Source organism: Ictalurus furcatus, chromosome 2 (assembly GCF_023375685.1).
Source record: "Ictalurus furcatus strain D&B chromosome 2, Billie_1.0, whole genome shotgun sequence".
In the NCBI taxonomy this organism is placed as follows: domain Eukaryota; kingdom Metazoa; phylum Chordata; class Actinopteri; order Siluriformes; family Ictaluridae; genus Ictalurus; species Ictalurus furcatus.
This window is the reverse complement of record NC_071256.1, coordinates 22,508,220-22,536,202: the sequence shown is the minus strand read 5'-3', so window position 1 is coordinate 22,536,202 and position 27,983 is coordinate 22,508,220. Positions and strand designations below refer to the sequence as shown.

The window sequence follows — 27,983 nt, the reverse complement described above, 5'->3', positions numbered from 1 at the left end:
TCTCTTTGCTTTCAAAGCAGCCTCAATTCATGTATTCCACAAGGTGTTGGAAACATTCCTTTGAGATTCTGGTCCATGTTGACATGATTGTATCATGCAATTCCTGCAGATGTTTCAGGTGCACGTTCATGCTGCAAATTTCTCTCTCTCTAATATATATGTTAACCCAAATTACTGTGAAACCACTAAACAAGTTTTTTTGTAAAAGCATATATTTTTTTATTTAGCTAAAGAATTACATAACATTAGCATATTCTGTCAGTAGCAGAGTGTATGTCCCATAGGTTATTGGCCTATTTTGCCCCCTAGTGGAATAACAGAGAAAGCTTTTTTCCAAATCTTTCAATTGTACATTCTGGTCCTGGCCAGCTAGCTGCATGCTTGAACTAGATTAATTGTTCAGGACCCTACAGTTGCCTTGCCTTTCTCTCATATTTCCTCTCTTCTCTGCAGCATGGTGCTGAGCTGAGATTCCAGACTACTGTTAAGTTGTTGAATATCTAATATCATCCTCTCCACAGCTTGACCATCCAGTTGAACATCCTGCAGTTGACCAACCTCTGCAGGCAGTAGTGGTAGAGGCTATAAGAAGGGCACAACATAGTTAATTTGGCATAGATTTTTTCTTTTTGAGGGCTTTTGCTTATTTGGAGCTTTTTTTCAACAAAAACTATAGTCACATACTAACCAGAAGAAAGTTGAAGTACGAATCATTGTTTATGCACTCATCAATCTTATCCATGAGCAGTGATATGGAAAGCAAATGATCATCCAACCGTTCCTTCTGCTTTTCTGTTTTTTGGAGAGCCTCCATCTTCTCGGCTTCTATAAAGGATATGGCTCTGTTCTGGGCATGGTTAATGGTGTTCATCAGTGCTTCAAAGCAGAGCTGCATATCTTCAGTCATCTTTACTGCAGCATTCTGAGGATAACGGCATGTTGAAGATATATAAATAAAATCAATAAAATAAAAGCTAGTAAGGTGAGTGAAAAGGATTTTATACAACCTGGAATGATTCATGTCAATTAGCATTTCAGATAACAAATCATACAAATATTTTAAGTCAAGCTGTACATTTAGTAGGACAGATTAGGACCTCACCTACATTTGGTTTACACAGTCTGTCTAACATTTGAAGGTGCAAAATACTTTCTTTATTGTAATACAATTACATTCAAAATGTGAAAAAGTTCAAGAGGGTGAACACTGTAAATAAAATAACCAGTTTCATCACGCTAAGTAAAGCTGTTAATCTCAGACACATACAGGTGTATCTCAAAAAAATTGAATATCGTGGAAAAGTATTTTTTTCCCCATAATTTAATTAAAAAAGTGGAACTTTCATATATTCTAGATTATATTACACATAAAGTGAAATATTTCAAGCCTTTTTCTTTTGTTTTAATCTTTATGGTTACAGCTTATGGCCGAATTTTTGATTTCCATGAGCTGTAAGCCATAATCATCAACATTCAAACAAAAAAGGCTTGAAATATTTCACTTTATGTGTAATGAATCTAGAATATATGAAAGTTCAACTTCTTTAATAAAATTACAAAAAAAATTTTTTTTTTTTAACTTTTCCACGATATTCAAATTTTTTACATGCACCTGTATATGCATTTAATAATTTTTTTTAGATTACATACTAAAGCTTTAATCCTGAGTCCCAATTAGTATGTCTGGATAATATGATGACTATGAGGTGCTGGCTAACTGGCCTTGTGTGGAAAAAGTAGTTGCTCCCTTAGTTACTTAATCACCCAATTAATCAAATTTACTTGACCAAGTATGATCTTACCTTTATACCCTCTGACATAGTATTCAGAGCTTCCAAGAGTTCACTAGTGGCCTTCTTTCTGTCCTGAGCTTCTGTTGCCACTGGCTCGATTGCAGCCTGAATGAATGGGTTATAACAGCAAGTATGTTATAATGAACAAATAAACCATAAACTTGAATGGAGCTGATTTTTTTTTTTCAAACGAACTAAACAAAATGACAAGTGGTGCATGCAATACACAAGATTTAAAAAGTACTGTTTGCAAATACCAGTAACAAGAATTCAATCAATATATTTTTTTAAATGTATGATTTATGTTTTTTTTATTATTATTATTTGAATTCCTTTTCATTTCAAATGCCAGCACTGTCAGCTTGGTTTGTGAATTCTGTCATAGCTGTAAGTTTCTCACGCAGTTATTATTTTTGTTTGTACCTGTCTATGATCAATTTTGTTAGTTCTAAAATATACATGTAACAAAGTAGCAAATTATCCCAAAAATATTGAAAAGCAGTAGAAAATTTTAGCCCCTGTAATCTTGATCAGGCAGTTACTAAGGATTCTGCAAATGCATTGCACAGCAACGCATGTTCATGCTGAATATTGGTCTTGCAGGCGTTATATCTGACTGCTCGTGCAACTCTTTTTTTTTCGTCCCAATACCCACCTCTCAACCAGATGCTCTGTGAAACGGCTCCTAGTACCCAGTAATTAAGCCAAATTCTAAGCAGTTTGGTTTATCAACACCATTTATGCTACTAATATGCCAGCTCACCTTCCAGTCTGTCCTCATTTCTTCCACTGAGCGCATGTTGCACTTGCGGTGCTTTTCTGTACACTGCCAACAGATGGCAGCCCCATGGTTCATGCAGAACACCTCAAGCACTTTGCTGTGCTTCTTACACAGCAGATCCTTGATGTCTGAAACCGGTGTGCACAGGCAGTGTTTGGCTAGCGCTTTGCTAGTCATATGGGGTGTGGCGTGCACACTGCAAAAGCTAGCCAGGCATGTCACACAGGTCTTGACTGCTGATAGCTCCCTTCCCTCCTCACAGATGTTACACATAGGTTTTTCATCTGGAACCAAGACAATCTCAGACGTTGGAAACACCTTCCCAACATACTCCATGATTGCACAGAGAACAGTGTTGGTCTTTAGGACCGGCTTTGAGGGGAACTTTCTGTGGCAGTAGGGGCAGAAAATGGATGAACAGGCAAATTTCCAGTGTTTGCTGATGCAGGTCATGCAAAAGTTGTGCCCACATGGTATAGTCACAGGATTCTTCAGGAGCATCTGGCAGATAGCGCACAATAGCTCATCTTCTGGAAGAAGCAGTGGGATAATGGATGAATTGGAGGCCATCTCTGTTTGAGATTAAAAAATAAAAAGAAGACAAAAAAAAAATTAAGCTCGTATGTCTTCCCAGTCAATTAAAACATACAGTATTTCACAAAAGTGAGTACACCCCTCACATTTTTGTAAATATTTGATTATATCTTTTAATGTGACAACAGTGAAGAAATGACACTTTGCTACAATGTAAAGTAGTGAGTGTACAGCTTGTATAACAGTGTATATTTGCTGTAACCTCAAAATAACTCAACACACAGCCATTAATGTCTAAAGCGCTGGCAACAAAAGTGAGTACACCCCTAAGTGAAAATGTCCAAATTGGGCCCAAAGTGTCTAAAAATGATAAACAAAAAAACTAATAAAATGTAAAGACAGAAAATGTGCCTAGTTATAAATAAATGATTTAATATAAAAAATAGATATAATAAATTCATTATAGACTCATTATCATTAAAGGGGGGGGCTTGGTGGTTAAGGCTCTGGTTTACTGATCGGAAGATCGGGGGTTCAAGCCCCAGCACTGCCAAGCTGCCACTTTTGGGCCCTTGAGCAAGGCCCTTAACCCTCTCTGCTCCAGGGACGCTGTATCATGGCTGACCCTGTGCTCGGAAAAAATAAATTTCACTGTGCTGTAATGTATACATGACCAATAAAGACTCCTTATCATAAATAAAATGATACATGAAATAATGTTTAATTACTATGGGTTGCATTTAATATCAATTTGACATTACGCTTAGTTAGCTATCTCCGTGGAAGGCTATTAGCTTTCTTTTTCCTAATATGGATAATTTTCATATTAGTCTACTTTTAATTATGATTCTATTGTTTGAATATTTTAAAATAAACATTTTATGCTGTTTTATTTATCAATTAACCAACGGTATTTGTCATTGCTATTCTTTTAATTCATTTAACAGTGACCATGAGCAGAGAACTTACATTTAACTGTTTATGACAGACCTCCTGATTAAAGCTTGAACAACAACAAAAAAAAGATTGGTATCTGGATCGGTTTCGGTCGATCAAGATGACAAGAAATCGGTATCGGCTGTTAAAATCCTGATTGGGGGAACCCTAATGAACACCACTGAACTAAAGCGCTTTGCATCTGACGGGTAAATGAACTCAGCAATCACATCCTATATCAGATTATTCAGATATATACACAATATACGCAGAGCGGTTCGAGAACTGGCTTCAGTCCAGAACCATGACAGTGGAAAGTGTCTAATAGTGTAGCTTTAAACATATTTAAGAGGAGCAGACTTCAAAAACTGAACACTGATGTTTATTGTATTTGTTTGCAAGGTGGAACAGGTTAACGGTTATTGTTTTTTGCATGCAGTCTGTAAAATTAACTGAAAATATTACATTTATTTTATCAGAAGGTAAATTAATTTGTCATGGCTCTGTGAGGGAAATTATTCATTTTTACTTTGTAATAATTTTGTTCTTGTTCTGTTCATGGTCATCTGAGGATAACGCCTAAGAAGGCCACGTCATATTATTTAGATCAGTACAGAATATTTATCTGCTTACAGAGACACAAACATGTTCTTCTGTTCAAGGTTCGTCTGCACATCTTCTAAGATCCTGAAACAAAGCCTGTTTGAACTGCCTCAATCTGCTTCTTATCGGTACACACAAGTGTGTCATGCTCTGCGTTTCATATGTATAGTAGTGGTTCAGCACAAGCGCTCTAGAGCGCTCTCATTATTCTATTCTGCTTTATTCTATCCTGCATTAATCATCTTTCTGTAATAAACCTTTTTTTACCTTCAGAGGATGAGTCTGCGAGTGTTGTGTAATTTCCACGACAATTTGGCGTCTCCTGGCTGGGCTGCGTGAGTCTTTTCAGCTTTTCTGGACAACAAGCAAACCGGAGGACGGTCGTGGAAAAGTTTCACCCTGCAGTCCGTGTTGACACGCAGGCAGTTTGCCCTTTGTTGAGCAGAGCGAAAGACCAATGTAGCCTTACCACTGACTGGTAGGAATCATCAAGAATTTAGAATTAGAATTTTATGAAGTCATTGTGTATTGCTGTCTATATGGAAGGGAGTCAATGATTTAGAATTAGAATTTTATAAGTCATTGTGTATTCCTGTCTATACGGCAGGGAGTCAATGATTTAGAATTAGAATTTGAATTAGAATTTTATGAAGTCATTGTGTATTGCTGTCTGTATGGAAGGGAGTCAAGAATTTAGAATTAGAATTTTATGAAGTCATTGTGTATTGTTGTCTATATGGAAGGGAGTCAATTGTATAAGAAATGCGTGTATTACATTGAGAGAAGTATTACGTAGAGCGATTTCTTTTAAGAAGTTCCAGGAACTTCGCCTCTGCGATGGCAGAGATATTGGTGGTATCGGTGTTTCCAATACCAGCTTTACATTTGATTCTTTTTTCAGAGCACTGTTAAAACACCCTTTTTTCACCTCAGAAATATAGCTAGACTGCACCCTATGCTGAACTTCTCTGTGGCTGAAAAGCTGATAAACTCATTTGTTGTCACTCGGTTGGATTACTGTAACGCCATTTGAGTTTCTAAATCCACAATCAACAAATTGCAATATGTACAAAACTCTGCTGCCTATGTGTGTCTATGGGTGACAGGGCTTTTTCTGTCTATGCTCCTTCCCTTTGGAACTCTCTTCCTTCTGAACTCAAGGAAGCTCAGACCTTTGGCATTTTTAAAGCTCAACTTAAGACACACTTTTTTAAACTTGCATTTGACTGCTGATGTCTACTTTTATTATTATTATTATTATTATTATTATTATTATTATTATTATCTTAGATCACAGCTTCAAAACTAAGATATATACTGACGGGTATATATATATATATATATATAGAGAGAGAGAGAGAGAGAGAGAGAGAGAGAGAGATAATAATGGTAAAAATATTTGCTAACGGAAAGAGTCTGGTTCGAGCAATAAATAAGTAGAGTACTTATTAAGAAGTGAAAGAGGCGCTGCCTATAGCGACGTCCCTCCCTGCCATTATGTATGGAGACTCTTTGGACACTCTGTAATTTACTCCAAAAATGTAATTTCACCAACTGAAGAATCTTTACACTGAATAGTGCAAATAATACTATTTTGTCTTTCCCAAACCCAATAATGCCACATTTTGCAAAAAGTCACTAGATTTGTTGTTGGGCACTTTTTTTTTCTTCTGCAAAACAAAAAACAGTAGCTAAAGGGGTCTGAAAAGTCACTAAGGTGGCAACACGTGTGCACTGCAGCTAGATAAAAGGCAGGCTAAGCTCCGCCTCTCCCCAGCAAAAAGAAAATACGAGGGAGAGGGAACGCGGGGTTCATAGTGAACTATATAATTGCATGTAACACTGTTATCATTGGCGTTTCCTCTTCCTGGCCTTGACGAGAATACACTGGAGTCGACGATGTCTCTGTGAGTTTAACTTTTTATTTGTCTTTAGAAGGTAATATTTTCCACTGTGTGTGTGTGTGTAGTGTAAAGTGTATCAGGCGAAATATTTTCTAGCTTTATTGCGACCATACTGTTGGCTGTCATACACATATATACAGTGGTGCTTGAAAGTTTGTGAACCTTTTATGATTTCTGAATAAATATGACCTAAAACATCATCAGATTTTCACACAAGTCCTAAAAGTAGACAAAGAGAACCCAGTTAAACAAATGAGACAAAAATATTGTACTTGGTCATTTATTTATTGAGGAAAATGATCCAATATTACACATCTGTGAGTGGCAAAAGTATGTGAACCTTTGCTTTCAGTATCTGGTGTGACCACCTTGTGCAGCAATAACTGCAGCTAAACGTTTCCGGTAACTGTTGCACATTGTCCTGCACATTGGATTGGAGGAATTTTAACCAATTACTTAGTACAGAACAGCTTCAAATCTGGGATGTTGGTGGGTTTTCTCACATGAACTGCTTGCTTCAAGTCCTTCCGTGGCATTTCTGTTGGACTAAGGTCAGGACATTGATTTGGCCATTCCAAAACATTATCTTTATTCCTCTTTAACTATTGTTTGGTAGAACGACTTGTGTGGCTTAGGGTCGTTGTCTTGCTGCATGACCCACTTTCTTTTGATGTTCAATTTACAGACAGATGTCTTGACAGTTTACTTTAGAATTTACTGGTATACTTCAGAGTTCATTGTTCCATCAATGACTACGTTTACATGGACAGCAGTAATCTAATTATTGACCTTACTCTGAGTAAGATAATAATGTGATTAAGGTTTTTACATGAGTCGCTTTTAGTATACTCCTTTCATGTTCCCGTTTTACATGTTTTAGAACATAATTAGATTAACAGCCCACGTCATTACGTCACCGCGCCACGCCGTCCCTCCAGAATTTCACGTATCAACATACAGTTCATCTTCGTTATGGTACCATATACAGTTTTGGGTGTTTTTATTAAAATTGCTATACGTGCTAATAGACAACTGCTTGAAGCCGTGGGCTGTGTCCTAAAGCGCGTACTTAACGTCTATATAGTAGCTGAGATACATGTATTTTTCCCCACTACAGGCCTATAATAGGCAAGTTTGCGGTTTGGGACACAGCCGAACTCTCTTGTTCGCCTGTAAAACGTAAAACTGCCGTGTGTGATCGTGTCCTGTCGCAAAATGCGGTGAAAACTCTCACACAACGTTCATAATGTGATTAAGGTGTTTACATGTTTGTAATACATGTCCATAATGCGACTAAAACAGGAGTACTCCACCTGTCTTAATTCGATTAGTGCTTACTTCAAGTATGACCTTAATTAGATTAAGGTAAGTAAAAATTGCTGTTTACATGGTAGTTTCTTAATTAGAGTATGGTCTTAATCGGGTTAAGAGTGAATTATTGTTGTCCATGTAAACGAGTGATGAACTGAGTGATGGCAAGCCGTCCAGGCCCAGATGCAGCAAAACAGGCTAAAGCCATGATACTACCACCACCCTGTTTCATAGATGGGTTCTTATGCTGGAATGCAGTGTTTTCCTTTCTCCAAACATAATGCTTTTCACTGAAACCAAAAAGTTTTATTTTGGTTTCATCCGTCCACAAAACATTTTTCCAATGGCCTTCTGGCTTGTCCACATAATCTCTAGCAAATGCAGACCAGTATCAATGTTCTTTTTGGAGAGCAGTGGCTTTCTTCTTGCAACCCTGCCATGCACACCATTGTTGTTCAGTGTTCTCCTGATCGTGGACTCATTTGTGGCCTTCATTTGCTTAGAAATTACCCCGGGGTCCCTTGTGACCTTGCTGACTATTAAACGTCTTGCTCTTGGAGTGATCTTTGTTGGTCGACTACTTCTGGGGAGGGTAACAATGGTCTTGATATTCCTCCATTTGTACACAATCTGTCTGATTGAGTCCAAATTCTTTAGAGATGGTTTTGTAACCTTTTCCAGCCCCAGGAGCACCAACAACTCTTTTTCTGAGTTCCTCAGAAATCCCCTTTGTTCATGGCATGATACACTTCCACAAATGTGTTGTGAAGATCAAACTTTGATAAAACAGTGTGTTCTTTATATAAAGCAGGGTGCTAATTGTCATCCCATTGATTGAAAACACCGGTCTCTAATTTCACCTTCAAATTAACTGCTAATCCTAGAGGTTCACATACTTTTGCCACTCAGATATGTAATATTGGATCACTTTCATCAATAAATAAATGACCAAGTATAATATTTTTGATACATTTGATTCATTGGGTTCTCTTTATCTATTTTTAGGACTTGTGTGAAAAAGGTTCACAAACTTTCAAGCACCATTGTACTACTGGTTCCCCCACCCTCCCCTCCATCTGCAGCTGATGTTCAACAATGCCCCTGCTGCCACAGACTGGCATTTTGGTTTTGAGTTGATTCATTTTATTGTAGTGATTTACATGGCCTGTCTCTATATATATCACAAAATTGATTAACTTTGGCTGATGAGTATAGAGTAGTCAAAATCAAGTGATTATTTAATAATCACAATAATGACCCATTGCAGTATGTTAGTATTATTTTACCACGATTCTCTCCCTTAACTTTAAGACAAAACATGCAATGTGTCAACAAGCACAAAGCCCTCTGTCTGTCAGCAAACTTAAAGGTACAACTTTATCTTTGACTAACACTGACATTGCGCTGACAATAGATTCCATCCATGCTAAATAAACATCACAGAAAACTTCACTGTATCAACAATTACACAAGTTTATTTATTTTTTTAAATCTGTTGACGTGGAACAGACACCACACATGTGATTGAGTAAACTGTTACTATAGAAACAATAACACATTAGAAATATACATTCCTTGCAGCTGGCACTACTGCAGTGTTGTTTCGAGTCATTTGCTAATAATCATTGTGCTCTCTGGATCTCTTAGCCATATGGTGGGGCAGAGAGGAGCAGAAAACAGGGCCTGAAACCTGTAGCAGAGCTTGACTTTAGAGTTAGACACCAAGAAAAACGACAACCACCCTCTGTCAAAGTCCAACAACACACCAATCTTCCTAGGGGGCTTCTGGGAGATCAGGTTCATCTCCTGCTGATGGGAGGCAAAGAATCCAGTGCCTGACTGTTTTGGGATATTTTTGTCCTCCTGCATAGTTGTTAAAGTGCATTTGTTCTCCTCTGTTAAATCAGACACTTTTTCCTCTCCTTCCGCTACATCTTCCATCAGAGCTTGGTTTCTTTCTCTTTTGTTCTTGTCCTGTGGAAGACCTTCATGGCTCTTATCATCTTTCAGGTATGCTTCCAATTTATTTTTCTTTGATTCCAGATTGGGCACCTTGAGTTTTATGGCACCTTCCTTAGCCAGTGAGTTTGGTAATATTACTTCACCATCTTTTGTTCCTTCCATATTGTTAGCCATCTTGTCATTATCCTTGTCTTCCGCTTTGTTCTGCCACCTGACACACCAGGAGCTGCTGTCTTGGCCCAAGCTCTGGTAATGGTTGTGACTGTTTTTATACGTCACACCCACGGCCCAGTTGCTGTCTTCGTTCTCCGGCGTCTGAACCTCCCAGTAGTGCTGCCCACTGCTAAACTCTTGAGAGCACAGGACCCTGAAGCCTATCTCCTTGTTGACTTGGTAGTCTTTCCAGGTAAGTAACCCATTGTGTTCCACTGTGACAGCCAGGTCATCCTCAGAGAGAATCACAGATGCACTAGCAGTGACTGGATCAAAGGTCACGCCGCTGGAATCTGTATGCCAGAAAAGAATGAATAACTTGATAATTTAAATAATATTATCAATATTCAAAGCTTAACATTTTACCCACTGAAATGGGCAGCATTTATTTAGAAAGATTTTAGTAATCCTCAGGGGGAAACAAGCTTGTGCGCTTGTTCCAGAACTGGTATGTTTGGACTTTACACTCATAACTTTTCAGACACTACCAGAGAACATTAACGATTAAGCTTTAACATCAAATACAATCACAGCTATTGTATTACCATATTAAAACTTACATTTCAAAAGGTTGCTGCGTTTTTTGCTGCGGCCGCTGACAACTCTGAAGTCGTCTGATGTCATATCTGTAATTATATATATATATATATATATATATATATATAAAAAAGCACACAATCTTGATCCCACTCAGTAACATAAATGGTACAGCATTATCTAGACCTGGGGTGTCAAACTCATTTTAGGAAATGGGCTTATATACAGACTCACCAAGCATTTTATTAGGAATACCTGTACATCACATTCTTGCAATTATCTAATTAGCCAATTGTGTGACAGCAGTGTGATGCGTATAATTATGTAGATACAGGCCAACAGCTTCAGGTAATGTTCACATCAACCATCAGAAGGGGACAATAAGTTCACTGTTCTTCAATGGCTTTCCCAGTCACCAGATCTGAATCTAAAAGAACATGTTTGGGATGTGGTGAAAAATCTGAATATACACTCACAAAGCACTTTATTAGGAATAATTTACTAATACTGGGTAGGACCTCTCTTTGCTTTCAAAACAGCCTCAATTCATGTATTCCACAAGGTGTTGGAAACATTCCTTTGAGATTCTGGTCCATGTTGACATGATTGTATCATGCAATTCCTGCAGATGATTCAGGTGCACTTTCATGCTGCAAATTTCTCTCTCTCTAATATATATGTTGACCCAAATTGCTGTGAAACCACTAAACTAGTTGTTTTGGTAAAAGCACATTTTTTAAATTTACCTAAAGAATTACATATCATTAGCATATTTTGTCAGTAGCAGAGTGTATGTCCCATAGGTTATTGGCCTATTTTGCCCCCTAGTGGAATAACAGAGAAAGCTTTTTTCCAAATCTTTCAATTGTACATTCTGGTCCTGGCCAGCTAGCTGCATGCTTGAACTAGATTAATTGTTCAGGACCCTACAGTTGCCTTGCCTTTCTCTCGTATTTCCTCTCTTCTCTGCAGCATGGTGCTGAGCTGAGATTCCAGACTACTGTTAAGTTGTTGAATATCTAATATCATCCTCTCCACAGATTGACCATCCAGTTGAACATCCTGCAGTTGACCAACCTCTGCAGGCAGTAGTGGTAGAGGCTATAAGAAGGGCACAACATAGTTAATTTGGCATAGATTTTTTCTTTTTGAGGGCTTTTGCTTATTTGGAGCTTTTTTTCAACAAAAACTATAGTCACATACTAACCAGAAGAAAGTTGAAGTATGAATCATTGTTTATGCACTCATCAATCTTATCCATGAGCAGTGATATGGAAAGCAAATGATCATCCAACCGTTCCTTCTGCTTTTCTGTTTTTTGGAGAGCCTCCATCTTCTCTGCTTCTATAAAGGATATGGCTCTGTTCTGGGCATGGTTAATGGTGTTCATCAGTGCTTCAAAGCAGAGCTGCATATCTTCAGTCATCTTTACTGCAGCATTCTGAGGATAACGACATGTTGAAGATATATAAATAAAATCAATAAAATAAAAGCTAGTAAGGTGAGTGAAAAGGATTTTATACAACCTGGAATGATTCATGTCAATTAGCATTTCAGATAACAAATCATACAAATATTTTAAGTCAAGCTGTACATTTAGTAGGACAGATTAGGACCTCACCTACATTTGGTTTACACAGTCTGTCTAACATTTGAAGGTGCAAAATACTTTCTTTATTGTAATACAATTACATTCAAAATGTGAAAAAGTTCAAGAGGGTGAACACTGTAAATAAAATAACCAGTTTCATCACGCTAAGTAAAGCTGTTAATCTCAGACGCATACAGGTGTATCTCAAAAAAATTGAATATCGTGGAAAAGTATTTTTTTCCCATAATTTAATTAAAAAAGTGGAACTTTCATATATTCTAGATTATATTACACATAAAGTGAAATATTTCAAGGCTTTTTCTTTTGTTTTAATCTTTATGGTTACAGCTTATGGCCGAATTTTTGATTTCCATGAGCTGTAAGCCATAATCATCAACATTAAAACAAAAAAGGCTTGAAATATTTCACTTTATGTGTAATGAATCTAGAATATATGAAAGTTCCACTTCTTTAATAAAATTACTAATTTTTTTTTTTTTTAAACTTTTCCACGATATTCAAATTTTTTACATGCACCTGTATATGCATTTAATAATTTTTTTTAGATTACATACTAAAGCTTTAATCCTGAGTCACAATTAGTATGTCTGGATAATATGATGACTATGAGGTGCTGGCTAACTGGCCTTGTGTGAAAAAGTAGTTGCTCCCTTAGTTACTTAATCACCCAATTAATCAAATTTACTTGACCAAGTATGATCTTACCTTTATACCCTCTGACATAGTATTCAGAGCTTCCAAGAGTTCACTAGTGGCCTCCTTTCTGTCCTGAGCTTCTGTTGCCACTGGCTCAATTGCAGCCTGAATGAATGGGTTATAACAGCAAGTATGTTATAATGAACAAATAAACCATAAACTTGAATGGAGCTGATTTTTTTTTTTTCCAAACGAACTAAACAAAATGACAAGTGGTGCATGCAAAACACAAGATTTAAAAAGTACTGTTTGCAAATACCAGTAACAAGAATTCAATCAATATATTTTTTTAAATGTATGATTTATGTTTTTTTTTTTATTATTATTTGAATTCCTTTTCATTTCAAATGCCAGCACTGTCAGCTTGGTTTGTGAATTCTGTCATAGCTGTAAGTTTCTCACGCAGTTATTATTTTTGTTTGTACCTGTCTATGATCAATTTTGTTAGTTCTAAAATATACATGTAACAAAGTAGCAAATTATCCCAAAAATATTGAAAAGCAGTAGAAAATTTTAGCCCCTGTAATCTTGATCAGGCAGTTACTAAGGATTCTGCAAATGCATTGCACAGCAACGCATGTTCATGCTGAATATTGGTCTTGCAGGCGTTATATCTGACTGCTCGTGCAACTTTTTTTTTTTCCGTCCCAATACCTACCTCTCAACCATATGCTCTGTGAAACGGCTCCTAGTACCCAGTAATTAAGCCAAATTCTAAGCAGTTTGGTTTATCAACACCATTTATGCTACTAATATGCCAGCTCACCTTCCAGTCTGTCCTCATTTCTTCCACTGAGCGCATGTTGCACTTGCGGTGCTTTTCTGTACACTGCCAACAGATGGCAGCCCCATGGTTCATGCAGAACACCTCAAGCACTTTGCTGTGCTTCTTACACAGCAGATCCTTGATGTCTGAAACTGGTGTGCACAGGCAGTGTTTGGCTAGCACTTGGCTATTCATATGGGGTGTGGAGTGCACACTGCAAAAGCTAGCCAGGCATGTCACACAGGTCTTGACTGCTGATAGCTCCCTTCCCTCCTCACAGATGTTACAGATAGGTTTTTCATCTGGAACCAAGACAATCTCAGATGTTGGAAACACCTTCCCAACATGCTCCATGATTGCACAGAGAACTGTGTTGGTCTTTAGGACCGGCTTTGAGGGGAACTTTATGCGGCAGTAGGGGCAGTAAATGGATGCAAAGGCTAATTTCCAGTGTTTGCTGATGCAGGTCATGCAAAAGTTGTGCCCACATGGTATAGTCACAGGATTCTTCAGGAGCGTCTGGCAGATAGCGCATAATAGCTCATCTTCTGGAAGAAGCAGTGGGATAATGGATGAATTGGAGGCCATCTCTGTTTGAGATTAAAAAAATAAAAAAGAAGACAAAAAAAAAGAATTAAACTTGTATGTCTTCCCAGTCAATTAAAACATCTATTTATAGTAAGTCATAGTGATTGGATTTGTGGTATAATTGTAAAACATTTTCCAACAGTAGAACTGAAAGTCCCTTGAAGTTCCAATGCCTTTAAGAAGATAAGACAACACCTAATCATGTTGGGTAAGACACCTCTCATGTTGACTTACTACTACTACTGGGCACAGCTTGCTGACAAATAGAAACTGGTACAGGAAAGCCCATGTTGGTTTATGGAAGGTAGTATTGAAACTTTGAGCAGAGAATGAATAATCTGCTTTTCCTTCACAGTGGCTGTTAAGGAAAAGTGACTAATAACATATTGACACAAAAGCAAAAACACCAAGCCTCTTTAAAAAACCCCCAGCCCCTTTATGAAGAACATATACAGGTATATTGCAGGGTCATCAACTGATGCATATGCATGTTACTGTACAACAGCGCTAAGTGTGACTGATGTGCAGCCACACAGGTGTAACTGAGGCTTAGACACCAATTATGAAAACTGGTACTTCTGTAGATGTGAAGCGGTGTCGGCATTGAATCATTCAAACACAGCACAACAGGCATCGGATCATCTTGGTCCTTTAAAGGAGTCATATCATGATTTTTAAACGTTAATTATGTTGTTTATTGGTTGTAAGAGATAGGTTAACATACTTTAATGTTTAAAAACACATTACTTGTCAAATACTGTACTTTACTGCCTCTATTCCCAGGTTGCCTGAAACATGCAGATTTCTGCAAAGCCCCTGCTTCTGAAAAGCCCAGAGTGCACGTCGCACTGGTGCGAGTGACCTGTACGGAGTTGTATAATACAATTGGAATAAAAACTACAACTCCAAAATGCATGTACACTGTGCAAAAGTTCCTTTCACACTGCTTTTCATCACCTGTCAAACAAACAAGTGTGTAAATACTGCAAAGAAGCCATTATGATGACAAGAGTAACACTGTACATCATCTGCCTCTCTCAACTTCCCGATCTCACAAATGCCATCTTTTATTGATCCTGCAAAATGACCTGCACCTGCGACTGTGACCTGCTCGTGTAGACACAGCGAGTAAATAATAATGCTAACGCTAAAAGGTGGGGTTTAATTCACACTTCTTTATTAAATAATTCCTCACCAATCATAATCAAGAGTAGCAACTGTTCAGTCTGTAACATACAGTACGCTTCCGCTCTTTCTTCACCAACTCTAATAGACAGCGCATTCACTTCATTTAAACTCACAGTTACCAGAGATCACTAGAAAAGTCAACTCCAGTTTTCAAAAAAAAAAAAAATAATAAAACGTAAAGACAGAAAATGTGCCTAGTTATAAATAAATGATTTAATATAAAAAAAATAGATATAATAAATGTATTATAGACTCATTATCATTAAAAAAAGGGGGGGGCTTGGTGGTTAAGGCTCTGGTTTACTGATCGGAAGGTTAGAGGTTCAAGCCCCAGCACTGCCAAGCTGCCGCTTTTGGGCCCTTGAGCAAGGCCCTTAACCCTCTCTGCTCCAGGGACTCTGTATCATGGCTGACCCTGTGCTCTGACCCCAGCTTCCTAACATGCTGGGGTATGTCGGAAAAAATAAATTTCACTGTGCTTTAATGTATACGTGACCAATAAAGACTCATTATCATAAATAAAATGATACATGAAATAATGTTTAATTACTATGAGTTGCATTTAATATCAATTTGACATTACGCTTCGTTAGTTATCTCTGTAGAAGGCTATTAGCTTTCTTTTTCCAAATATGGATAATTTTTATATTAGTCTACTTTTAATTATGATTCTATTGTTTAAATATTTTTAAAATAAACATTTTATGCTGTTTTATTTATCAATTAACCAACGGTATTTGTCATTGCTATTATTTTAATTCATTTAACAGTGACCATGAGCAGAGAACTTACATTTAACTGTTTATGACAGACCTCCTGATTAAAGCTTGAACAACAACAACAAAAAAAAGATTGGTATCTGGATCGGTTTCGGTCGATCAAGATGACAAGAAATTGGTATCGGCTGTTAAAATCCTGATCAGGGGAACCCTAATGAACACCATTAAACTAAAGCGCTTTGCATCTGATGGGTAAATGAACTCAGCAATCACATCCTATATCAGATTATTCAGATATATACACAATATACACAGAGCGGTTTAAGAACTGGTTTCAGTCCAGAACCATGACAGTGGAAAGTGTCTAATAGTGTAGCTTTAAACATATTTAAGAGGAGCAGACTTCAAAGACTGAACATTGAGGTTTGTTGTATTTGTTTTTCGGTAAATTGTTTTTATTGTATTGTATTTCGTCACAATCTTCGCTTCCTCTCCCACTCATATTTCTCCTCCGTTGTCACAAGCTTACTTCCCTCCGTTAGCCACCTTTCCTCACTTGACTTAAACACCGCAACAGACATGCTATGTTCCACCCTAACATCTTGTCTTGACAGCATATGCCCCCTAACCTCCAGACCTGCTCGCATATCACCCTCTAGCCCTTGGCTCTCAGAAGCTCTGCGTAACAACCGGGACAAACTAAGAGCATCTGAAAGGAAATGGCGCAAATCAAACAACCCAAATGACCTATCCAATTACCAGACACTTCTCTCCTCTTTTTCCAATAGCATCTCCATTGCTAAAGCCACATACTACCAAGAGAAGATTGGTAGTTCTCCCAACACCCGCATTCTCTTCAAAAACTTTTCCTCTCTTCTCTGTCCCCCTCCTCCCCCTTCCCCTACCTCTCTCACTGCAGATGACTTTGCCACTTTCTTTTCCAACAAGGTTACATCAATCAGGAACCAGTTCTCAAACCCAGACATGCATAGACCAGCTCCTCGTCCATGTATCTCCCAATTGACTTCCTTCTCTCCCCTCTCAGAGACTGATGTCTCTAAACTCCTCTCTAGCCATCCCACAACCTGTCCTCTTGACCCTATCCCTTCTCACCTTCTTCAGTCCATCTCTCCCACACTATTACCTGCACTCACACACATCTTTAACACATCCCTCTCTACTGGCACATACCCTACCTCATTTAAGCATGCCCGGGTTACCCCACTGCTTAAAAATCCATCACTTAACCCTGCTGTAGTTGACAACTACAGACCTGTTTCCCTCATCCCTTTTCTTTCCAAAACTCTTGAAAGAGCCGTTTTTAAATCAACTCTCCAATTTTCTCACACAGAACAACCTCCTGGACACCAAGCAGTCTGGCTTCAAGAGCAGCCACTCCACGGAGACTGCTCTGCTTTCCGTCACTGAAGCCTTACGACTAGCAAGAGCAACCTCTAGATCATCTGCCCCCATCCTACTTGACCTCTCTGCTGCTTTCGACACTGTGAACCATCAGATCCTCCTGTCAACTCTCTCCAGCCTGGGCATCACTGGAACGGTTCTGCACTGGGTGGAATCCTATCTCTCTGACAGATCCTTCAAGGTATCATGGAGGGGAGGTATTTCTGAAACTCAGCAACTCACAACTGGCATGCCACAGGGGTCAGTTCTGGGTCCACTCCTTTTCTGTCTACACTACATCTCTAGGGCAGGTTATTGAGTCTCATGGCTTCTCATATCATTGCTATGCTGATGACACCCAGCTCTATTTGTCCTTCCAGCCTGACGATCCATCCGTCTCTGCACGCATCTCGGTCTGGATGAGGGAACATCATCTTAAGCTTAACCTGGCAAAATCTGAGCTTCTCGTCATCCCAGCCTGTCCCTCAATCAACCACAGCCTCACTGTACAGCTCAACTCCCTCACGCTCATGCCAACCAGGATGGCCAGGAACCTTGGGGTGATTCTTGATGACAGCTTGACCTTTACAGACCACATCTCAACAACTGCAAGGTCCTGTAGGTTTATCCTGTACAACATCAAGAAAATCCAACCCTACCTCACCGAACAGGCTACACAGATACTAGTGCAGGCTCGTTATCTCTAAACTGGACTACTGCAACTCACTGCTTTCAGGCCTCCCAGCCAGCTCCATCAAACCCCTTCAGATGATTCAGAATGCTGCAGCACGCCTCGTCTTCAACCAGCCCAAGAGAACCCATGTCACACCCCTCTTCATCTCCCTCCACTGGCTTCCTGTAGCTGCCCGCATCAAATTCAAGGCCTTGATGCTCACCTACAAGACCTTGTTAGGAACAGCACCCTCCTACCTCAACTCTCTCCTGAAGGCCTACGTTCCCTCTCGCAATCTGCGATCGATTAGCGACCGACGTTTAGTAGTTCCCATTCAGTGTGGCGCAAGGTCCCTCTCCAGAACCTTCACGCTAACTGTTCCTCAGTGGTGGAATGAACTTCTAATCTCAATCCGGACCGCAGAATCTCTCACCATCTTCAAAAAACAGCTAAAGACCCACCTCTTCCGTGAACACCTAACCAACTCATAAAAAAAAATAAAAAAATAAAAAATTGCACTTACACCTCTACTCTGTGCACTTTGCTTCTTCTGGAACTCAATTAATGGATCTTGTATGGTAGCACTACTTGTATTGTTCTCTGCTTGATATATCGCTTTGCTTGTATTTTTCTCATTTGTAAGTCGCTTTGGATAAAAGTGTCTGATAAGTGAATAAATGTAAATGTTTGCAAGGTGGAACAGGTTAATGGTTATTGTTTTTTGCATACAGTCTGTAAAATTAACTGAAAATATTAAATTTAATTTATCAGAAGGTAAATTAATTTGTCATGGCTCTGTGAGGGGAATTATTAATTTTTACTTTGTAATAATTTTGTTCTTGTTCTGTTCATAGTCATCTGAGGATAATGCCTAAGAAGGCCATGTCATATTATTTAGATCAGTACAGAATATTTATCTGCTTACAGAGACACAAACATGTTCTTCTGTTCAAGGTTCGTCTGCACATCTTCTAAGACCCTGAAACAAAGCCTGTTTGAACTGCCTCAATCTGCTTCTTATTGGTACACAGAAGTGAGTCATGCCCTGCGTTTCATATGTATATTAGTGGTTCAGCACAAGCGCTCTAGAGCGCCCTCATTATTCTATTCTGCTTTATTCTATCCTGCATTAACCATCTTTCTGTAATAAACCTTTTTTTTTTACCTTCAGAGGACGAGTCTGCGAGTGTTGTGTAATTTCCACGACAATTTGGCATCTCCTGGCTGGGCTGCGTGAGTCTTTTCAGCTTTTCTGGACAACAAGCAAACCGGAGGACGGTCGTGGAAAAGTTTCACCCTGAAGTACGTATTGACACGCAGGCGGTTTGCCCTTTGTTGAGCAGAGCGAAAGACCAATGCAGCCTTACCACTGACTGGTAGGAATCATCAAGAATTTAGAATTAGAATTTTATGAAGTCATTGTGTATTGTTGTCTATATGGAAGGGAGTCAATTATATAAGAAATGCGTGTATTACATTGAGAGAAGTATTACATGGAGCAATTTCTTTTGTCTTTCCCAAACCCAATAATGCCACATTTTGCATTCCCCCGGTTCCTAACACACCCAAACCCAGCAATATATTCCTTTAAAAAAAATAAAAGCTTGTAGTAATTTCTTTGGTTTGTCTCTACCAGGGTATGGTCTCTACCATGGTATGGACACAGGGGGGGGGGATTTAACAACACAACACAACCACAACACCCAAAGTTTGATACTGAATATTTGCATATTTAGAACATAGTTTTAGGATTACAGTTACCATTTGAATTCACGTGATTTATGAGTGATAGAAGCTCCCACAGCATGGGGACATTGTAAGGTGCTGTGGACAACCTGTGGGCAGATGTATTCTCTGCTCCATAACCTACCATGAAACCCACCATACCAAGTAGAGGCAAGCTAGGATGTGTGCAGGCAAACCACGCACGCTAACATTTAAACGCAATCACGACGTTTAAAGAAACTCAGAAAGGATAGCTACCTATGAAACTAAATTCAACACTATATATGTTGTAAATACAATTTCCCCACGGATGCGTCCAAGCAATGCTGTGCTGCCTGCATCGTGACCAGGTACCATTCTTTTCCCAGAAGAGCAATGACTGACTTAGATGATCATTTTAATTTGATAAACTGAATATTCTGTTTGTGTAACTGGTGTCATTTATTATGTTAATGTCATCATGCTGTTTAGCTTGCTATGTAATAAGTGTACAACAATATATAGTGGTAACCTGAAACGTTAGCTATGTAAAGGGTACTGGAGTTTTCTTTTCTTAATTCTAAAGACAAACTGCCATAACTAGTTCTGAATGGATAACTACAATATGGCCACAACTCAGACGTTAGTTCCGTATCTCTCGTTGCCAAGCTATTGTAATTGGTTGTAGTCTGCGTTGTGTGTTTTATTTTAGTCAATGAAACAGGCAGACGGCAACTAGGTCGACTCTTCGTTTATTCTCTCTCCTCTCCCTCCCATTCAACCATAACACAAAAGGGCACATGAAACAAAATACAAAAAAAAATCACTCAAAAGAAGGGTAAAACAACAAAAATAATCACACAGATAAATAAAATAGCAATATACACACAAATTAAAATGAGTACATAAATATATAAATTATGATTTAAATAAAGATGAAATTAGATTAATCAGAGCTAAATAAAATCTTACCTCTTCCATTCAACCCTAACACGAAAGGGAATAGGAGGAGCCAAAACAGGAAATTACACAAATCAGTGACATTGTGACAACCAAAAGGGAAAGCACTCACACAAACAGATAGCCACAACAGTTACACATCTCCTTTTTGTGCAATTCTACTTGTTATATTTATGGAGTATTTTCTATACCCGTTACACTAGCACACCTCAGCATTATGCTGAGCCTTATATTTGTAAAATCACTTAATTGTCCTTAGCCCAAATGTAGTGTAAAGGAACGAAATGCTGTGCAACTTACCTAACTTTCACTCGCATTTATAACAGTCTGTCACAACGTGAGGGTTCACAGCGAACTCGGCGTGAATGTAACGTTAATGGTCATAAACTGGAACTGACGTTAGCCCAGCCTACTTCGTGGGTGTGCAAATATCAAAAGTTAATTGACGCTCTAAAGAACAAACCAAGCCATGGTATGATGCCTTCTATACTAAGCTGAGGTTACCTGCTATTTAGGTATCTAGTTACTTACTGTCTGGAAAAAAAAAGCTCGTATGTTCTGCAGCACTTTTCTACACTTGGCTGCTGTCTCCATTTCTTACAGACTGAGCTGCTAAAATACATCAACGAACTTGCGTTGAGTATGGGCGCAACCAAGTGTACAATTGGGGGGGGGGGGCACACACCTATTTTCCTTAACAAACGGAAATATATTAAAAAGGAATAGACATAAATAAATACGTTAAAAACACAGTGCTGCAAGCAGAAGAGGGACTTCATACCTTGTTTACTTATGGAAATCTCCACAGTGCTGTACAAACTCCAGCCTGCTCAGATGTCTTCAGTGAGAAGTGTGTTTATCGAGAAGTTCCCGTCCTGAGCTCGTGAGATCACGCCCATTTCCCTTGAAACGAAAGTTCAGCCGTCCTGAAAATTGATTTGCACAGAAACGAAAGCTCTTTTTCATTTGTGGGGTGAATCAGCAGATAATTCCGCTGAACCGAATCAGTATGATACTCTGTGGTCATTCTTTACCGACTGCATTGTTCCCGACTGCAACATTAAAGACAACGATACACCTGTAGAGGTAAGGAGCTGTTCAGTGAAACATCTTACTGCGTGCTCGTGTTTTTATTTTTTACCGGAAGTACTTAGCAGAATGATAGCTAACGCTAATCAGAGACGGCGCAGAGCAGCTATGGCACTTTTTACCCATTTTTTATTTTGTATTTTTACCCGCACACCAGCGAAGTAATGTTAGTTAGCAAGCAAGCAAGCTATACATACTTGTTAGCTCGTTAATTGGAGAAGATAAAAGTGCTAGCTAGCTTGCTGGCTGTCATGGCATTTCATAGGCAGCGCGTGGTTTTTTTCCGGGTGCGCGCGGCTTGAGCTGAGCCCATGTTGTTCTAAGTTGTTAACTAGCTATTTCACTAGTTAACTAAACGTGTATACTGGGAACCGAAAGAGGACAGGTTAATTTGCTTTAAACATGCTTACTTTTCATTTATATTTTAACAGGCAAACCTACAATATACGTGCATTTTTAAGTGTACGGTTACAGTAATGTATTGCTGTGCACAATGTGAGGTAAACAGATTGTAATTTGATAGAGTTGTAAGTTGTATGTAATATGGCCAGTGAATGATGGCATGACTCTAGTGTACCTAAAACTAAAATGGCCACTGAGTATGTGCTTATTAGTACCATTTGTTAGTTTAATACTCCTGTGAAGACCTAAAAATATAACAAAGGCTTCATACAGGGAAAAAAAAAAATGGAAAGCTAAGCCAGGAAGTGTCCTCACCTTTGGCCTTATTTTGAAATATGAAATGCAACACATTCAGAGACAGCCATAGGCATAAAACTGTCACGAAGAATAAGAAATATAACAAATTCAAAAGTTCTGCATCAACCTGTACTATCACATTTATCGAGTCATTTTCCATACTGCTTATCCTACTGGGTTGCGGGGAACCTAGAGCCTGTCGCAGGGTGCATGGGGCACAAGGTGGGGTACACCTTGGATCGGGTGCCAATCCATCACAGGGAACAATCACATACCCATTCACATACCCAGGGCACAATCACATGCCCATTCACACACTATGGACACTTTTAGACGTACCAGTCAGCCTATCATGCATGTCTTTGGACTGGGGGAGGAAACTGGCATACCTGGAGGAAACCCCACAGCACGGGGAGAACATGCAAACTCTGCACACACAGGGCAGCGGCGGGAATCGAACCCTTAACCCTGGAGGTGTGAGGCAAACGTGCTATCCACTAAGCTGCCATGCACCCCATCACATTTATCATAAAAGATAAGTATAAAAGAGAGTCATAGATAAACACCAATTAAGAAAAATCTTTAACAAATGGTAACGGAGTCAGAGGCAGATAAATGAAGGCAGATATCCGTTCATATAATTTCCAAACATTGTAATTCTGAAGGTAGCGTTGAACAGTTATTTATGGAACATTTAGAGTTGTGCAATTCTAAACATGTGACCTTCAGACTCTTTTGCTTCCTTATTGTGCAGGGTGGACAGTATGCACATGGTTTCAGTTTCTGGCAAATGTCCAACTGTTTCAGATATGTGAACTTTTTGTTATGGCTCTAATGGTATTAGTAATGCTTAATGGTATTTTGTGTAATTCAGCAACCATTTGTCACTTTTGTGTTGAAATGTCTGGTTTTCCATATGGTAAAGGATGACCAACTGATGCAACCTCATATTTATACCCCAGTATATATTTAAGTATTATCTTTAAGCCAATGACTAAGACCCTGGAAACTGAGAGCAAATAAAATAATATAAGTTTTTCAAACCGTAAAATATTTCTTGGCATGTACATAATTTTGGCACTGATATTTTAAGAGAAAATGCCATTATTTATTAAGTAGTTTTAATGTGAAGTGCCAATTATTCTGGAGGGTCTTTATACTTTTACAACTGTGACCTTTAATAGGATGTGCAGTGGTCTGCTGATGTGTAAATGCCTGTGTGATCAATTTGATAACCTTTGGAACATCTGTAGTCTTTTGATCAAAGACCAATTCTGTGATTAACAGTATTGTGCAATATTAGGCATGCTGCGATATTCGGTGTTCCCGCTGTTACATGGTGTTCAGGCACACCCTGGTTACATCACTTGCCCACAGTGGCATGACCCCCACCGTCGTTTTATCTTTTTATAGTAATAAAAATCATTTATCTCAATTAGAGACCGGACGCTACCATTAAAAACTGAATGTGTCTGCTCATTTCAGCATGAGCCCAATGAGTCAGAGTCACAGCACAGATCAGCAGGAGTCAGATTTAATTTATCATGAGGCGAGCTGAGTGACAAGACGATGCAGAAAGATTTGGTTTCAAAAGTTCTATGTTTAATATAAGCGAGTTTGTCATTGTCATTTTGTAGTTGTTATGTTTTTCATTAAGAATAATAATGAACCCACCAATCAAACAATTGCCGACCCCAAATTTCTGCTAATTTGAAACGAAAGTGAAATGCACAGGGCAGCAGCAGTTTCCTAGCATAGTTTTAGGCCAAGTTAACATGCTTAGAGCAGTGGTTCTCAACCAGGGGAGTGCGGAGAGATTGGGGGGGGGGGGCAAATTGTTTTAAAAAATAACAACAAAACAGACAGGGCATCAGGGTACTCTGTGTATTTTATTGCTTTTCAAATTGAATGTGCATAAATGGAAAAATGCCACGTTCCCTCTCCCTCTGTATTTTCTTTTTGCTGGGGAGAGGAGGAGCTTAGCCTGCCTTTTATCTAGCTGTCAGTGCAGACCAGTGTTGCCACCTTAGTGACTTTTCAGACCCCTTTAGCGACTTTTTTTTTTTTGCAAAAAGAAATGACGTGTGCCGTTAATCGATGTATGTTCTATAACATGGGAAATGGGAACATGAAAGGAGTATTCTAAAAGCGACTCATGGAAACATTTTCATCACAATATTATGATTAAGGTGTCGCTTGACATGACATGAGTCGCTTTTAGAATACTCCTTTCATGTTCCTGTTTTACATGTTATAGAACGTGGTTGATTAACAGCACACATCATTACGTCACCGTGCCACACCGTCCGGCGTCCCTCCAGAATTTCACGCATCAACATACAGTTCGTCTTTGTTATGGGACCATATACAGTTTTGGGTGTTTTTATTTAAATTTTTTATGGAAGCTTCAAGTGCGGTTAATTATTTGTCATGCTGTACATGCAAATAGATGCTTGGGCTGCGTCACAAACCACGTACTTAACTGATGTATAGTAGCCGAGATACATGTATTTTGCCTACTATATGCATGTGTTTCGCCTACTGTGTGGTAGGTGACTACACGGTTTGGGACGCAGCCGTGCTCTCTTGTTTGCCGTAAAACGGTGGAGCACTGCCGTGTGTGATCGTGTCCTGTCGCAAAATGCGGTAAAAACTCTCACACGACGTTAATAATGTGATTAAGGTGTTTACATGTCTGTAATACACATCGATAATGACACTAAAACAGGAGTACTCCACATGTCTTAATTCGATTAGTGCTTACTTCGAGTATGACCTTAATTAGATTAAGGTAAGTAAAAATTGCTGTTTACATGCTAGTTTCTTAATCAGAGTATTGTCTTAATCAGGTTAATGTTGGATTATTGTTGTCCATGTAAACGCACTGACTGTCATGTCTAACGAGTCGTGCCCTTCGTCCCAATTTAGATCATTCATTAATGAATGTTTTTAGAATGCAAAACAAATGTAATGCAACATGTTTTACATGTAAAATAATCCATGTTACAGCCTAATTCTCTTGTTCAAAGTAGTTATAGTGTTCAGAAACATTTTTGATAATTCATGTTCCATACCTGTCCATTATATAGTTTTATAAAAGTTATTAAAAATAATTTAAAAAACTACAAAAACACAAGCAAAAAAAAAAATATAGATCTATCTATGTATCAAAACAGATTATATATATATGTATGTGTGTGTGTGTGTGTGTGTGTGTGTGTGTGTATATATATATATATATATATATATATATATATATATATATATATATATATATATATGTGTATGTATATATGTATGCATGTGTGTATATAATATATATTTTAGGGATGCACCGAATGTTTGGCGGCCGAAAATAGCAAAAAGAGCACTTTCGGTGTTCGGCCGAATAAATTTGACCGAACAATGATGTGTTTGATGATGCGACCAAATAACCTAGCAACCAGAGTGATATGCGCAAATGTTACGATGTCTACTTCCGGCAGCATGCCCTGAGAGATGAGGGGGCGTGCACGTGCATGAGTGCTCAGCAAGCGCATGCTCTTCGGATGTTGACAACCGTGACATTGTTTACTGTGGACACGTGCATTTGTTTTGTTTCTGTTCCGGAGTATTCTGTCACGTCGCGGGACGTAAGGGAGTAGAGTATGGAAGCAGGTAAAGACGTATTTATTTAACCGCAGGCAGACAAATCCAAATCGTAATTCAAAAAACGTAGTCAAGACAGGCAAAGGGTTATCGGGCTATCGGCAAACAGGCATAAACGGAGCAAAGTAGGAATCAAAGTCGCGGTCACAGAAAACAGGGTCAAAACACAAAACAAGAAACATGAACTAGTACTATGGACTGGGAGTGGAACAACCAGCGGGGACTAAATGGACTAATCTATAGTTTAAACTAACTAAATCTATCAAGGAACATAACATTAACAACGTATCTAACTATACTATATCTACTATACTATATATAATACTCCGCTTGGTGTACAGGGACACGAGCGATATATATCCCCAATATAATCGGCCGTACATAGAACCATTTTCTGCACTCTTGTCAATGCACTTTTTAATGCACATTTTTGTTGTAGGCTACAGAGTGTTACATTATTTCAGCAGTCAGTTATAGGCCTAACATACGCTATTCAAGGGGGGCTCAAAGATGACCACATAAAAATATTTTTATTTTACTCATTTATTTATTTAAAGTTATATTGTGCCTTGTTGGTAGCCTATGCCTGCTGGAATGAAAAAAAATGTTCATTGTTAAATAAATATTTTGAAATTGTAGTTTTTTTAATTGATTTTTTTTCTTCGAAAAGCAAGACAAAATAGTAAAAAGCACATATGGCTATTTAATTTATGCAATGGTGAAAAAAAAAAGGCAAAATAAATGGAAAAAACGCGAAAAAACTTATTCGGCCTTCAGCCCAGTTTTTCATTATATTCGGTTTTAGTTTCAGCCAAGAATTTTAATTTCGGTGCATCCCTAAAAAAATTTAAAAAAAAAAAAAAAAAAAATATATATATATATATATATATATATATATATGTATATATATATATATATATATGTGTGTGTGTGTGTGTGTGTGTATATATGTATATATTAGGGCTGCACGATTATGGCCAAAATGATAATCCAGATTATTTTGATCAATATTGAGATCTCGGTTGTTTATCACAATTATTCATTGATTTTAGGGACAACATATTTTTATTGCACTTTCACATTTAAATAAACAGACCGCTGCTTTCACCTCCATGTTGTGCTACATTCCTGCTAATGTACAAATCTTTAACAGTGTTTACAGGAGGAGAGACACAAGACAATTTCTTTTAGGAGCTCCTAATTACAAAAACTTAGGAGCACATTTGAAATATAGGGGTTTTTTGGGTTTTTTTTGATTTTGTACAATTTTTTATTTTTATTTGAGATGGTAACGTTAATGTGCCACAATATAAGTAAATATAAGTAGGCATGAGAAAACTTGAGCTGGACAATTATGACAGAATTTAGGAACATAGTGTGAGCCAAGACACATTAATTTACCTTCTGATAAACTAAATTTAATATTTTCAGTTAATTTTACAGACTGTATACAAAAAACAACCGTTAACCTGTTCCACCTTGTAAACAAATACAATAAACATCAATGTTCAGTGTTTGAAGTCTGCTTCTCTAAAATATATTTAAAGATACACTATTAGACATTTTCTGCTGTCATGGTTCTGGGCTGGAGTCAGTTCTCGAACCGCTCTGCATATATTGTGTATATATCTGAATAATCTCACATAGGATGTGATTGGGCGAGTTC

At 38.3% G+C, this 27,983-nt stretch overlaps 3 protein-coding genes across 7 annotated transcripts in view; 1 reads left to right on the top strand and 2 right to left on the bottom strand.

The window, feature by feature from the left end:
• Positions 1-194: 194 nt before the first annotated feature.
• Positions 195-5,854, bottom strand: LOC128625242 (E3 ubiquitin/ISG15 ligase TRIM25-like). The gene is made up of 5 exons (XM_053653432.1): positions 4,915-5,854; positions 2,557-3,146; positions 1,803-1,898; positions 689-922; positions 195-582 (listed from the first exon to the last, which is right to left on the bottom strand). The coding sequence occupies exons 2-5, from the start codon at positions 3,142-3,144 to the stop codon at positions 430-432; spliced, it is 1,071 nt and encodes a 356-aa protein (XP_053509407.1). The 5' UTR covers positions 3,145-3,146; positions 4,915-5,854; the 3' UTR covers positions 195-429.
• A 3,461-nt stretch (positions 5,855-9,315) lies between these two features.
• LOC128625213 (E3 ubiquitin/ISG15 ligase TRIM25) lies at positions 9,316-21,796 on the bottom strand. 5 transcript variants are annotated; one of them, XM_053653377.1, is made up of 9 exons: positions 21,182-21,552; positions 20,894-20,908; positions 19,383-19,590; positions 13,649-14,238; positions 12,892-12,987; positions 11,782-12,015; positions 11,516-11,675; positions 10,598-10,663; positions 9,316-10,330 (listed from the first exon to the last, which is right to left on the bottom strand). In XM_053653377.1, the coding sequence occupies exons 3-9, from the start codon at positions 19,432-19,434 to the stop codon at positions 9,471-9,473; spliced, it is 2,058 nt and encodes a 685-aa protein (XP_053509352.1). In that variant the 5' UTR covers positions 19,435-19,590; positions 20,894-20,908; positions 21,182-21,552; the 3' UTR covers positions 9,316-9,470. The 5 variants fall into 5 exon arrangements, with proteins under 5 accessions (XP_053509352.1, XP_053509385.1, XP_053509360.1 ...); XM_053653410.1 differs by lacking the exon at positions 10,598-10,663 and having other exon boundaries at positions 21,182-21,553; XM_053653385.1 differs by lacking the exons at positions 19,383-19,590; positions 20,894-20,908; positions 21,182-21,552 and adding an exon at positions 21,663-21,796.
• The window catches only part of rnf213a (ring finger protein 213a), a 56,302-nt gene continuing 50,109 nt past the window's right edge, over positions 21,791-27,983 (top strand). The window contains exon 1 of the mRNA XM_053653363.1: positions 21,791-21,967. The gene's annotated coding sequence lies outside the window, so the exon portion shown is untranslated. The remainder of the gene's footprint in view (positions 21,968-27,983) is intronic.